The sequence below is a fragment of the Chelonoidis abingdonii genome, chromosome 1 (genome assembly GCF_003597395.2).
Source record: "Chelonoidis abingdonii isolate Lonesome George chromosome 1, CheloAbing_2.0, whole genome shotgun sequence".
Lineage (NCBI taxonomy): Eukaryota > Metazoa > Chordata > Testudines > Testudinidae > Chelonoidis > Chelonoidis abingdonii.
Window position 1 is genome coordinate 113623461 of NC_133769.1, and position 15946 is coordinate 113639406.

Consider the following 15946-nt stretch of genomic DNA (forward strand, 5'->3'; position numbering starts at 1 on the left):
CACCATATGGGTTCGACCCAGGGAGGTGGAGGTGGAGGCTACTTCCACTTGTGGCACTACTACATAAACAAGTTTTGAAGCGAAGTCTGATAATCAGAATTCTGCCAGCATAATCATTTCATAGCTGTCACCTCAGAACTATGAACTACATGTGCTAGTGGATCCACTACATTATTTACTGTACACCGGAGTTGTATGAGTCTTTCCCAATGTTTAACCATCAGATTTTCTGCAAGTAGGATGGGGTGTTTGCCCCACGTCAGCCCCAAAAGGGCCAAGGAAGCTGAGAAAAGGCCAATCAGTGGCCACACGAGAGGTTATGCTGCCAAAGCAATTCCTGATTGGAAGACGGCATTCAGCTGAGCAGAAAATGGCTGCAGTAACCCTCTATGCTTTAGAGAGGAAAGGAGGAACCCTAAGGAAAGAGTAGGATCCTGTGGTCCTGGCCCTGAGAGAAGGGTGTACCTAGCAGAGAGACGGGCAGAGAAGAAATCCTGCTGGAGATAAGTAGGAAGCAGTCCATGGAGACAAGGGACTGAGCAGACCTTGGCTACGTGGTGTAGAGTCCCTGGGCTGGAACCCAGAGTTGTGAGAAGGCCTGGGTTCCCCTACCAGGCACTGATGGAGTGGCATTGCCTGGACAGCAGGTCCTCTGTGACTCTATACCCCAGAAGGGGAAACAACATAGTGACTTGGCAGGACGGCTGAGTCACAAACAGGAAGCTGCAGTCCCTGGAATGAGGGAGGGGCTGTAGAGTGAGAGAGAAGACAACAGGTTGAGACCCTGCAAAGAGAAGTGTCAAACCTGAAAGAGAGCTAATCCCCAGAAAAGCCAGGAAGAGGTGCCACCATCGAGTACCCCATGACAGTAAGGAATGATATTCTGTGAACTAGAGTTGAGTTCATCTCATACCGACCTTATTATTTCCTGAAATCCTCTCTGTTTCATTTTCTATTTCTTGTCGAATTTCATCAAAGTCTGTATAGAGCTGAAATACGGAAGCAAAAGTAACAAAGTCAGACAGCAATGTACTTACTGCATATATCTATATGAGAGAGAGATCTATATATCACCAAAATATTCTTCGTGCCAACAAAGTGATAAATACTGTAAGTATGCACATAAGAAGCAAGAATCATCTTCAGCACTATTTCACAATGCTATCAAAGTGAACATTAATAGCTGAAAACTCATTATTGAGTAATAACATTTGCCTTTTGTTACAATGGGCAGCAAGAGTTATTACTGATTACCAAGATCTCATCAAGGGGAAAGATTTATCCACAATAAAGTGTTTAAACTATATTAGTTTTATATCTAATAAAATTTTGTCTTTGAAGTTTTATCATGAGTAGGATACACTAACATCACGTTGCCCTCTGTATCTCTCAGGTACCCTGTTCCGCCCCCTGCCAACATGCCCTGCCAATCTTTCCTGGTTTGCCTCCACATTCTGCAACCTCTTCCTTCCTTAAACAAAACATCAGTCCAAAATTAGGTAGCACAGAGCTATGTCATCCAGTCTTCAGTCCTTCCTGGCTCCCCATCTCTGTATGTATCCCCCATCAGTCTCCATCTTTGGCTTTGCCAGAAGTTGTAGAAACAGTTTGGCATCAACAGCAAATCAACTAATAGTTCAAAAATAATTTCATAACAGTGTTCTATAAACATGTGAAAAAAACCCTCTACATGAGTGGCCTAAGCCATAGCTTCAAGCAACACACAAAGAGGGGAAAAAACACAACGACATAAAATACTGCGTTCTGTCACACCTCTTCACAGCAAATTTCTTCTCCTTGACCCAAAGTACAGAGAGTCAGAACTGGGGCCCTCTTCAACCCACTCCAAAAAGATCCAAATCAAAATCAACAAGCAAGTCATCAAATCAAAGATGGCTTGCTTCAACCAAGGGAGACAAACTGTCCTTAACATAGAAAGACTCTTAAGCATTACAGTCCTTCACTGTTCACCACATGGCTGGGGAAGCTCTTTCTATTCCTTTCAATCCCCCTCCTACAGTCTTCCACTACTTTCCTCTTACCTCTCTGCTCAGTAAGTCTCTAGTTAACTCCTTCCCTGACTATCTTAATCTGGAGTAATAAAAACAATTTGTGATGGTATATGTACTTATCTTTGTAATTTCCACTCAATGCTTCACCAAAAAACACTAAAAGCAAAGCCAACAATACATACAAATTTGGAATTTTTAAAGCCTAGCCATTCAAACCAATATAGTAAGGACAAGCACTGTAGAAGAGAAACAACCCAGAGACACCATAACTTTAAACTTCCTTTTCTGAACTTAAAAAACCCTCAAACTTCTCAAGAAAAAAGAAGTTCTACCTTGGCATGAAATGTAGCATGTGGAATTCATTCCTTTTAGGGGAAGTTGATGGTGGAGAAAGGGTTGGGATTGAAATTCAGGCTTATAATGGCAAGCTAGCTCACTTTAACAATGAAGGAGCTACAGTCACTCCACAATAAACATACCTTATTTTTGGTGTGAAGAAATTTACCCCATTCTTCAGCATCAATCCCTGAAAACAAAACCATTACATGAGTTAGAGAGGGAAAAAAGTTTCATTTTCAAGGACACCCTACTAAGAGTCTAAGTATCCTCGTGTCTTTTTCAGATGAACAGTTTGTTGAAAACCAAGATACATTTTCTTTTAAAGTAGCAGCAGAAATGCAAAAGTTAATCTACTTCCTACTGTAAGAAATTAAATGGCTTTAAATACATATACTTAACATTCTGCATCTCATTCCAAATGGTAATTTGTAGATCCGTTGCCTAATTTCCACTCTCTGAATAATGGATTTGATTAAAACAATGACTCATTTTCCTATCCTAGAAGTCCCCAGAAATGCCCTGCCTATTTAAAGATCAGTTTGTGACCGAAAAAAAATAACTTTTTGGAACATCCTTTTTTGCATACAAGCAAGCATACATACAGTGCACTGTACAGAGATCTGATTACAGATAAAAGAAATTGTTAGAAAAATCTGCTCAAGCAAAAAAAAAAAGAAAACAAAAACCAAGTAGAACACTTATGTATTGTTTAACAATGAAACCTTGGGGCAGAAGTCTTATAAAGCCCAATTCTGCCACAGGTCAAGCATCCTTAGCCATATGGACTTCAATGTTGGCTGACAATACTCTGTGCTTCTTAGGACAGGCCCAAAATCAGCAAAGGAATCACACAAGTGGCCACTTCTGTTATTGAGTGTACTTAAGTACAAGCTCCTACTAAAACAAGTAAGTTTTAGTCATATCTGGAGACATCTGTATTCCCTCAACTAGATCTCCATTTTTTAAAGTGATGTTGCATTTCAGAAATTCACAGTTTCTCTATACAGAAATCAGTTCTAGAAAGGAACCAACAAGAACTCTGCTTACTACTTGCTCATCCAAATACTGCTTATCTAAAAGTAAGTACCATTCAAACTGTCTCATTCTGGTAGGAGTCCCAAAAGAAACTCACTTATACATATTAAAAACACATTATGTAACTAAAATGTTATGAAAGTTACATGATAAAGCAACACGTCGCAAAAGAAAAGTTAAATCCGTCCCTTAGATACTAATGCAGAGCAAAGACAGAAATTACTGAAATTGAAAAAAAAGCCACAAGACTGACCAAAATAACCATCAGTCAACACAGTAGGCAGTGTGTTAAAGTAAAAGTGCAGTCAGCAATAAAGTAGCGTGAAAACAGGTAGTTAGAATACATAAACATGCAGATAAGGCATAGGGACAACAAACAAGTGGCTAAAAGAAACCTTTAGTAAGGTGTCTTGGATTTTTCCATGTAGCAGGGTCTGCAGTTAAACAGAAAGAGCATTGAATAAAGTTTAGTATTTGCCATTAAGTTTTACATAGCATTCTCTTTATCTTTCTGTACCAGACTTAGAGGGATTATAAAAGCATGCAGACAGACATGCATGCTATTCAATTATTAATGAAAATGCATAATGCATTATCACAATACACTGTAAACAGATCTTGAACACTCATCACTAAATGATACCCATTAAATATATTGTCATGTCGTTTATTTGATGCCTTTATTATTACTGTTCATCTCAGAAGTACTGTTTTGAAGCACTTTGAGTTCAAACACACAAAACAATGCCCTTTTCAATAGAGCAATCTAGGACTTCCCTTGATGAGGGTCATTTCTCACCCTGGATAAGCTATGAAACCTATTTGAAAACAAAGATTTCATATGTGTTGTTTTTGTTTTTTTTTTTAACATATTGCTGGAGATGGCTAATGTTCTGTAGAGAGTAACTTTTTGCTGCATAAATCACAGTTATGGATGACAACTTCCTGCACATCAATAAGAAACTCATGAAAATTAAAATAAGCAGGATACAATGGCCAGAAATCTGAGATTATTTAAGAAGGACAGTGCCAGGTAATTTAGAGTTTAAAAATGTAGGTTTCAAAAACAAAGTTTATCCATATCCTGTATCACCCTTTACACTAAGAAGGCTATTTCCTCACACCATTCTCTACTGGGAGCGGAAGAAGCCAACTAGTGTCATAAAAGGCTGCCATCAGAACCCCAAGATCTTCTAGGTTGAGATGGGGACAGCAAGGACTTCCCAAAACAGTAACAAGCAGCACCACTGGTGCATGAAGAGACCCAGCTGGTCTTCCAGCTCTCCCTCTCCAATACTTTACAGTCCCTAAACACCAGTAGACCACTTCTTATTTTCTGAAATTTAGACATTATTGTTCCTGTTTACTCATCCCTTCATTTCACCCTATAACAAACAAAAATAAAGAAATGGAACAAAAGAGACATATGCCCAGTGACACTCTGAAGATGCTGTACCAGTTACGCTACCCTTTGTCTTTTTAGATGGTAAGTTTTTTTGCAGCAGGAACTGTCTTCTTTTGTGCTTGTACCAATTACAACAGGGGACCCCAAAACCTGACTGGGGCTTCTGCCTGCTACTGAGATATAAACAGCACTTGCTTCAGATATCACAAGGTCCTATGTTTGGAGGTATTGATGTGAAAAGCTGATAAAATAATGTTGCTTTAGTAAACCTCAGATTCTAGATTCAGACACTTGCTCCTATCTTTTGGCTCCATATTAACTGTCCAGTAAGACTGCAACATTTAACTTCCCACCTCAAATACTAAAACAGTAAAGGTTATTAAACTGATCCATCATACGTCCTCTTCCCCATCCCATCCTCCCACAAAACAGATGAAGTTTAATTGTACAAATGATTCTTGGCTGCAAGGCCAATTTAATAATTAATGGGGGCAGAAAATTAACAGAGCTCTCTCAATTGTTTTCTTTGTCCTGTAATTCAATAGAAAACAATGCAGCATGCTATTGCCACGAACATGTTATATGACTATCAACAAACAGAACTATTATGAGGTATTTGCTCTGATCAAACCAAGAACCCTCTCAGATCTCAGTCTAAATGAGAGCTATGGACATTGTGTCTGTCAGATATGATGATGTGAAAATACAGTGCTTACTCCCTCACTTCTAATGGAGTAGACTATTCTCTTTAGTTAATATATTTTCTGTATTTTGGGTTAGAAGCTTTTTGGAAGCTTCAAATTCTGTTCTTCTGAATAGCAATCGTATTTACTATCCCTTCATTTCAGTGAAGCGGTATGATTTTATGATGCACAGAAGTGACTCAAAATATAATTGCTCTTTAGTGTGGCACAAAAGAAAATCAGAAACATTGACAGTTACATGGTTCTTAGACTTATCCTTCCTACCAGAGTGCTGAGGATCAAACTCAAACACAGTAGGTAGGCTTCTTCAAGAGAAAAATTATATGGGCTCATTCTTCAGGTAAATCACACTGACTTTTGTCAAAGGATATCAAAATGAAATTAGCATCACTGGAAAGTAGAGGTTATTTCAAACTGCCTGTACAGTTGTCATGTCAATGTATTTACCTTCAACTTCTTTTTGAAAAACAAACAATCTAGTATTGGGCACAATAATATTAAGATCTGAAAACAAGTACAATAGGTGACAATTCGAAAGTCTCTAAACTACAAAACAAGGGAGGAATTTTCTGGGTGAATATTCCTATGCTGAAGATAAATTTCTGTTTATAAAAACATATGTATAAAGCCTCACTTTTGGAACCAAGATGTGCATGATTTATATACAAGCTTTAGTGAATAAAGCTGGAGTTAAAATGTTAAGCCAATATCAGCACAATACAAGGAGGCATTCAAATGAAAGCACAAGGAACCATTATGTGTTCTTAACGTTTATGAGCAAGAAGAGTTCATTAACAGTATGTTCAGAATAGTACAGTGCACTGGTGCAGAAACTGAGGACTTCTTGTATAAGATTCAACTAGCAGAAAAAATCTCCCCTCACTTAGGGACAATTTGTGTTTTTGATAGAATCAGGAAAACAAACTTAATATTTGCCTAATTCATTCAAATTAGGGGTGAACCATAATATTTTTTGCCCAAGCTAGTAATTTTTATTGACGATTCTGCAAGTTTAGCGTATTTTTTAAAAAACAGAAGCAAATATGTCAATTTATTTAATGACCGGATGCTAAAATACGCTTGAAAAACATGTTTCCACAAGAGCTCTGAAACAGAAACCAAGTTTACTAGGCTGGAATAACTGGAGCAGCTAAAACATTGTGGATAATATGAAATCCTTCTTCATTATACAACACACGTCTAGCATTCCTGATTATCCAGCATTCTTGCAAAAATGTCATACGTCGCTATCCAATGCCCTGTCTGGGGATTGTGATATTATGGGCTGGACTTGTAAAATTGGTAGCTACTCTATGACATTACCTGGCACTTTCACTGATAACCAACTTAATCAACTACAATCAAATGCCCCAGGGTTAGTTCCATGAAATGCACTTCAGAGTTAGACGTGTAGGGTTCAGATATGCAACTGTCTTTAGATTTATTTACAAACTGTATTGTACGGCCACCATACGCAACTACTACACATCAGTTTTAGAAATATATCCTTTTATTAGCAAGTGGAATATAATTCTAATAATTTTGAAAATAATCCATTATTTGCACTATTCTGGAATTTTAAAAATGAACTACCATGTTGTCCTAGTTCATTTGGCAAAACCTTCACACTACATTTCAAAGCTAAAATGGTTCTTATAATTCTGCATATGCACTAGCACAATGATGTCTGCAGGAACATATTTAATTCTGAGACTAGCATTTGTTAGGGAACAGTATTAGACAGTCAATAGATTAAGCATCAAATCACTCCTCTCCCCCACTGGTGTTTGTCCTATGTTGTCATTCAGCTTCATATTAATAATCTAGGTTTGGTGACAAAATTACACATACAATTCAAATTCCAGAGGGTATTTACCTGCCAGAATGTTTTTAGTTTTTTTTAAATGTAGGTCAAATTCTGGACTTCATCTCCTTAACAGTGTTTGCTTTATAATATCAACAAAACAGACCCTCTGACAGCAGGCAGCTTTGACGTTGTATGAGAAACAACAGACCATGCTGACTCATTTAGGAAAGGCTGCAGTATTACTGGCTGTAACTCAGCAGTATATAATTAAGTAAATACTCAAAAGACAGCAAAACATGTTATTTTTTCCAAAAAAGAAAATTCTCTAAATCCCTAAAATTATTATAGGACAATTATGTGTAAGGACACTATGTAAAGATAAAGTTCATATGATTATTCTTTATTTCACGTCATTTTAGTCCTTGAAGCTGGAATGAAAAAAAGACAAGTCTGACAATCATAATTAGCTACATATAGGTTTATATATATATAGACAGTTGTTTATGTACTTATATCTAACACACAAATAGGGCCCTACCAAATGCGTGAAAAATGCGTCACCAACCGTGAAATCTGGTCTCCTCGCATGTAATCTGTTCTTTTTGTGTGCTTTTACTTTATACTATACAGATTTCATGGGGGAGACAAGCATTTCTCAAACTGAGGGTTCTCACCCAAAAAAGAGTTGCAGGGGGGATGGAAGGTTATTGTGGGGAGGGGAGGGGGTGGTATGTGTCCAGTGATGAGCTGCCAAACTATTAACAACCGGTTCCCTCCTCCTCATCCCACGAGGGGGTCATGCCCCCCCCCCGGACTCCTGCCCCATCCAACCCCACCATGTTCCTTGACACCCCACCCTCAGGACCCCTGCCCCATCCACCCCCCTCTCTGTCCCCTAACTGCCCCCTGTCGCCCCATCCAATCCCTCCTCTTATTCCTGATGGCCCCCCAGGACCCCTGCCCCATCCAACCACCCCTTCTCTCTATCCCTGACTGCCCCCCACCATCCCATCCAACCCCTGCTCCTTCCTGACTTCCCCCTGGGATCCTTGCCCCCATTCAATCCCCCTGTTCCCTGTCCTCTGACCGCCCCCACCCCATCCACCCACAACCCACCACCCAACACCCCCTCTCTGCTCCGTGTGCCTGGTGCTTCGTTTCCCTTCATTCGGCTCCAGACACTGCAGTCTCCCACTCTTGGTGGGCCAAAACCAGTGCTTCTGAATGACTTGGCCCATCAGTCAAATCATAAAATAGTTCATCCCCCAGGCTTCTCACTCAGAGGAAGCCCAAGCCGGGCCAGGCCATGTCGGAGCTGCTCAGCTGGCACCGGGACCGGCGCTGCGGGGCCCGACTCCCCGAACCGGGCCGAAGTCGCTCAGCCGGCACCAGGACCAGCACCGCGGGGCCCGACTTCCCGAGCCGGGCTGAAGCCACTCGGCCAGGACCAGCCCGAGCCAGGGTCACTCGGCCAGGGGCAGGGGGAGCTGGACTGGGCCACGCGCACCGCGCATCCGCCCCCCTCCCTGCCCGGTTTACCTGCCTGCTCCTTGTTTCAGCTTCCCGCGAACAATTGATTCGCAGGAAGCAAGGGAGGGGGAGGAGAAGGAGGGCGGAACGTTCAGAGGAGAGGGGGAGGTGAGCTGGGGCTGGGTGAACAGCTGCCCGAGCCTTTGTTAAATTTAAAAGCATTTTTAGAACCGGTTGTCCTGGAACAACTGGTTCTAAAAAGGCTTCTAAATTTAACAATGGGTTCCTGTGAACCGGCTGGAGCTCACCTCTGTATGTGTCACAGTACTGTCACCCTTACTTCTTTGCTGCATTCAGAGCTGGGTGGCCAAAGACTGGCGGCTGTTGGCTAGGCGCTCAGTTCTGAAGGCAGCACCCTGCCAGCAATACCATACCGTACCATGCCACCCTTACTTCTGTGCTGCTGCCTTCAGAGCTGGGCAGCCAGAGAGGGACAGCTGCTGACTGAGGGCCCAGCTCTGAAAGCAGCAGCGCAGAAGTGCAGGTAGCAAAACCATACCATGCCATCCTTACTTCTGCACTGCTGCTGGCAGTGGCTCTGCCTTCGGAGCTGGGTTCCTGGCCAGCAGCTGCTGCTCTCAGGCCACCCAGCTCTGAAGGCAGGGTCACCGTCAGCAGCAATGCATAAGTAAGGGTAGCAGTACCACAACCCCTTCCATCAATAACCTTGCAACCCCCCACCCCAACTCCTTTTTTGAGTCAGAACCCCTACAATTACAATACCGTGACATTTCAGATTTAAATATCTGAAATCATGAAATTTACTATTTTTAAAATCCTATGACCTTGCAATTGACCAAAATGGACCACGAATTTGATAGAGCCATACCCATAAAGAAAGGTATCTATTGAAAAGTGTCTGTGTAGTTTGCTTTAGTGTTTGTCTCTGCTTCTTGGAGCATCTGTGCAGTTTGTTTGCACCTTGGTAAAGAAATTTTAACTTAGCTGATAGAAGCCATAAAGCTCTGTCCATTCCGATCAGATGTGCCTACCTTACTCTGAAAATTAAAAATATAGATATAACACTTGGCACATACATAGTGGCTTTCATCCAAAGATCTCAATGGGCTTTATACCATAAATATCTATTTATTCATCATCCCTGTGCAGTAGATGCCATTATCCCCATTTTACAGTTGAAAAGACTGAAACCCAAGGTCACAGGAAATTTGTGACAGAGCTGAGAACAGAAGAGATGCCTACCAACTCCTAATACTCTGCCCTAGTCTACAAAACCATCTTTTCTACCCTTAATCTTGCAGACTAGGACAAAAACTAGTAATTAGCATGCATCTCATTCTACAGTGCATGAGGTGAAAGCAGTTCAAAGGGTACCAAAACATTAAGTGCAGATAAAACGCAAACAATGTGAAATTAAATTTCACAGATACTTTAAAGAAACCAAATGTGTACTATGGTTCTATTTTAATATTCATATGCCTCTCAGAGTCCATCCTTGTCAATTAGTTTATTGTGCTGTGTGTTAAAAGCTTTTAACTTTTATACATTGGATTTGTGTTTTCTGTCACTTTCAGCAACAATGGTATTTGGAGCTGGAACACACTCAAGGTTCTCCGGTGCTTAATGGTAATTTTTCAAGAACCAAAAGATACAAAAAGTATATTAATAAAACAAAACAAGTAACAGACTTCTAGAACCTTGACTGAATATTTTCAGGAATCTGTTCTGAACTAAAGATTTTAAAAGGAGCTTTATTTAAATTCAGGAAAAAGTAACAATTTTAGTATATATATATTTAAGTTTACCATGCCATCAGAAGTGTATGCGTTTTCACTGTCAAATGGAAAGATTTTTTGCTATGACTGATTAATTCTAGTGGCCTCACTCTTACATAGACCAAGAGTATTACTTAATGCAAAGTGAAACTGTTCCAACTTCCAGCGGGCAACTGAGGTGACACTCTTGATCTGCTAACGGGTAAGGAGTCGCCACTAAAAGAGACTAAAGCTTTAGACTAGACAATGTTTAGAATAATCTAAATCATCCTGCTTTTATATGACTTAGAATTTCTCAATACTGCTTAGTAAAATGATAGCAATAAGCCACTGGAGGTTCCAATTAAGTTTTAAACTAATAAAGGCTTATTTTCGTTATCCCCAGCCCACTATTTTTTCCAGTGTACATACTTTCTTTAACTCCTCTCTACAGTCATGCACTTGTTGGGGAGGTTTTATTTATCAGCAGGAACAGAGAACATAAGCAAAAATGCTCTGCACACCCTATGCAATAACTACCTGTCAGATACAGTAATACTCTCTTCTCACAGGTGCTCACTGAATACAAGGGAGAGAACAAAGGTAAGACTAAAAATATGAAACTCAGAAAAGCTATTGAAAGAATCAATTAGCCTAACTGCCAGAACTTTTGCAGCTTCTGTTGTATGGGTAGCATAGGCGGTGACAGTGGCTATGTTTTCTCAACACAATTATATGTATAAAATAAGCCTCAAAAAAATAAGAAAAAAAGTTAGTGTTTTTTTTTCCCCACAGAAAGGATAGAAATATCACAAGGTATTTCCTTTTAAGGACAACTACATAAACATGAAGATTAAAATCCCAGTTGGATCACTCTTACCATTTTCATCTCCAGATGTTTTCCGACGATCCTCTGGTGAAACATGCACCAGCTGCAAAATAAGGGGTCTCCGGGTGATAATTCCAGTACCTCTTGGGAGCAGATCCCTCCCCACAAGGCTTTCCAGCACTGAACTTTTTCCACTGCTCTGAAAATTGAAACACATCTGTGACTTTCTTATATACCTATTATTGCAATGCTGTAATATTAACCTTTTAATATTTTATTTTATTTAAAGGAAAACAAATGCCTCCACAGATTGTATTCATTTGTTTCACCAACCTTGAAGTAGGAACTTACTGGGCTTAAGAAAATATTTTGCATTTTTTTAGCACTTTCCATCCAGAGATCTCAAACCACTTTAAGAACATTAATCTTCACAACAACCTTTTGGAAATAACTGAAAAGTTGTTTAATTATACTTTAACTTCTATAAAGCACCTCTGTATCTTCTGGGGTGACTATATTGTTACATCTTCCAGTAACACTACAATGAGTAACAGTATAGTAGAGAGTTAATTTTCCTGGCTACACCATGATGGAAACATTCAAGTGTCACTGAAAAAGATGTTTTGCATTTGGGTACTTATCCTTTTTACATCGATACAGTAGAATCTTTCACATGAAAAGAAGTACCCCAAGTAGAATTTTGCATGGCTATTGTACACTTCTTAGCAGGTAACTCCACGGATTGCAAAGCTAATGCATCTTGCCTATAGGACAATCAACCAGCAGGCTGCTGACACAACACAGCAGTTAAGAAATACTTTCACTGAGGACTGGTCTACACTGGTGGGGTGGGGAGGGAAGGGAAAATCAACCTAAGTTACGCAACTTCAGATACTTGAATAACGTACCTGAAGTCAGTGTACTTAGATCTACTTATTGCGGTGTCGACTGTGGATGCTCCCCCGTTGACTCCGCCTCTCGCTCCGGTGGAGTACCAGAGTTGATGGGAGAGCACTCAGTGGTCGATTTATCGTGTCACCACTAGACACAATAAATCGAACCCTGCTGGATTGATCACTGCAGAGGTAAGTGAGGACATGTTCTAAGACTGCACAATCCTAAATTCCCTCTGAGTGGCATTTCCCTCTGCAGAACTTGTATACGAGGTTGGTAGAAGTGTAAAGAGATCGGCAAAAATATCATATACATACAAGTTCGAGGAAACACCTTGTCAATCATCTACTAACATTTACTATGCCTGGGTACTTTACCTCAATTCACTACAATTCTGGATTGACAGGTTTGGTTTGGGAAGTTGTTTTGTTTTAATAGAACCATACTACACTATTCAATTTCTCTGTAGTTTGCAGTTGAGGGAATAAGAATAGAAGGCAGGAAGCTAAAAAGGTCTTTGGCAATCACTGAATTATTGAGTCCCCAAATTATCACCCACCATCATGGTAGTTATTTAATAATCACTGAGCATATGGACATGTCTACCTGCTACACACTAGCTCTATGGAATCCTCTCTACTGGGTTCCAATTCAAGGCCCAATAGTAAGCAGCTATGTCCTGCTACTCCAAGTGCTAGACTGCTGTTTTTCCTCCCTGGATCATTCCCTGCCAAATCCCTCTTTTCCCAATGGATAAAGTAAAAATATGAAATAATTGAAATCAAAAAGTCTCAGACCTTCTGAGAGCTGCAAGTCCCTTCTCTGTGGGTTTTGCAAAGGTGGTACAGCTAGCAGCAGCACCTGCAGTGCTTCTTCCCAAGAGATCAGGGTGTAGGTCAGTTCTCCACCTCTGCCAGCCAACTACTGAGTTGATCTGCTCCTCTTTTAAGTTCCTCCTCCAACCCATGCATCCTTTGCAGGTGAGGTGGGGCAGGGCTGCCTGGACCCAAAGTAGCTCCTTACCCCCTTCCTTTCCAGTGTAAGGTTTGTACACTGTCACAGGGACACTATTTAAGTCAAAATAGTAAATACAATTTAGTAACAATTGTCTTATTCCCAAGATTAGCTGCTGCTACCCTTCATTATCTTCAGGTAGAAAGCTGTTTCTTTAACAATAGTTTAAAATCAAGAACTGATATGGAGGACTGCAGCAAAGAGTCCTGTGGTATGTCCATATGGAGGACATGAACCTAACCATATCATTATTTACAAAGGCAGATTAAGGTGTCACAGTGAAAGGAGGATAAAATAATGAGATTAAAAAGTGACTTGCTACGAGGTTAAATTATAAAGTCCAAAGTAGTAACAGATTTTCACTGATGTGATGGGACAAGACAGCCAAATCACTATCTGCCCCACTAAAGGAAACACACACATATTAAAGAGAATATTTATGAATAAGGCTTCTACCTTAGAATGTATCACCTCCTCCTCAAGTATCCAGGGCCAAAACCTTCAGTTGTTACTCAGAATTTCAACAGGAACATTGCCTAAACTTTAATTTTTTTTAAAAAAAACAATAAGAGCTTCACGCTGAGGGAGAGAACTATTTTACCAACAAATAGAGCCAGACTTAAAAACCACACTAAAAGTTACGCTGCAGTCAGATTTGCAAACCACAGCTGGAGTTATATTATGATGAAAAATAAGTCCAAAATAATCACACCGAAATAATATGAATTGGAATGTGGACCCACTCTAAAAAAAATAATTACATAAATATGCACTCATTCCATAGATCTGTTCCCTATATGAATTGTGGATATATCTTCTGACTTGTACATTTTAATGACTGACTTTCTCCCCAAGCAACTGTACAGAGCCAACAATTAGAAAATATGACTTGATTCTATTTCTTTTCATCAATCCACAGCCGACGTCTTCACTGCTAAACTGAGTAACAGGCAGCTCTTGGCTTAAGTCCATCCACACACAAAAATCCTTGTGTCTGATGTTGTTTCTAACTCAAGTTGGCTGGCTCACCAGGAGATAATAGAACACAGCTGGAGTTAGTATAACTCATCAGTAGGTCACATCCCCCGTTCTGTGTAGCTCCAGTATTATTTTGCAGGATGGATGCTCTCACTCAAACCAGGTTACCTCAAGAGGAGTTAACTTGAGCATAGATATTTACATTGTCTCTGTAGTAAAGATATAGGATACACCTACATACACACAGACACGTTCTGCTCATCTTAGTGCCTACTAGTGGCAATGTGGCTAAGATGGCATGGATGACAGTTCACATAAGCCATCTGAGTATGTAGCTGGGGGTCAGAAGGGCCTGTACTCAGGCAGCTAGCCCAAACTGCCGCCCATGGTATTTGTTGTAGAAAAGAGCCTGGAGACATAAGACTTGCTGTAAAGCCTAAGGCCCTGCTTATAAACAGCAAAGTTTGCAAGAGTCAGGCTACGAACAAAAGTCTGGCCCTGTTACAAAACATGCCAGCTTGCAGGTTCGCTGTCCAGAACTTGGCATGAACACGGCTGGTGTTGCAAAAACAGAAACACTCCTAAAAATTGCTAGGCACTGGACACTTGCATAAACACATTCCAGAAGATCACGCCAGAACACCCCCAATACAAAGTTATGGTGTAAATACACTCCCCAAAGATGATATGGAGACACACTGACCCCTCCTGAAGATGACAAGGTGATGGATAAAGATGTTTTGATCAAACCAACATGTACAAGGTAAAGGGTGGTAATTAACCACATCAGAGGGGCAATACGTAACTTGTTTGTATCAATGTATAAAAGAGGAGTCACAGAGGAGGTGTCTCTGTCTGGCCGAGGGGAGACCGGAAAGTCACATTGCTTACTGGGCTGGTTTATTGTAACAAACCATACATGTATTATTCTTAAGGCTGCAATTTAGTCATGGAGGCCATAGAAGTCACGGATGGGTCCCCTGCCGCCTGAGGAGGTAAGTAGCTGCGGGACATCCCCACAGCTCCCAGCCACCACAGGTGGCAGGGGGAACCCCCATAGCTCCACGCCACCGCCACTCCTGGCCACCATAGGAGGCAGGGGAATCCACTGCTCCCAGACAGCAAAGGGAACCCTCGACCACTCCCCACCCATCCACTCCAGACAGAAGGGGGGACCCAGCAGCAAGAGGGACCCCCAGAGCTTCCAGCTGCTGTGGTGCCACCAGAGGGGGACCCTGAAGCTCCCAGCCTCCACAACCCCTGCCCGGGCTACCCATTTTGTGATGGGTACTTCTAGTAAAAGTCAAGGACAGGTCACAGGCTTCCGTAATTTTTTCATTATTGCCCATAACCTGTCTGTGACTTTTACTAAAAATATCCATGACAAAAACTTACTCTTAATTATTGTACCTGTAAACATTGAGCCAAGGCATTAGGACTGTGCTTTGTTAACAATAAACCTGGTGGAGCGCCTTTGCCACTGAACCAAGTTTGTGGTCTTCTTGGACAATTCCATCAAAGTCTGTGGTATGGGCTATCTGGCCAGACCCACTGCAGCACAAAGAGAGAACACATGCAGCCAACAACAGTCACCAGCACTATGGCCATATTGCTGTTTTTATGCATTAGCTCAAGCAGCACTAGTGTATGTACATCTACCTGAGCTGGGAATCACATCTCCCAG

At 40.9% G+C, this 15946-nt stretch overlaps 1 protein-coding gene across 1 annotated transcript in view; it reads right to left on the reverse strand.

Annotated features, from left to right (window-relative positions):
- The window catches only part of DNM1L (dynamin 1 like), a 55617-nt gene that overhangs the window by 26577 nt on the left and 13094 nt on the right, over positions 1-15946 (reverse strand). The window contains 4 exon segments of the mRNA XM_032778923.2: positions 918-989; positions 2492-2538; positions 3782-3820; positions 11428-11575. Coding sequence (XP_032634814.1) covers positions 918-989; positions 2492-2538; positions 3782-3820; positions 11428-11575 — 306 coding nt within the window.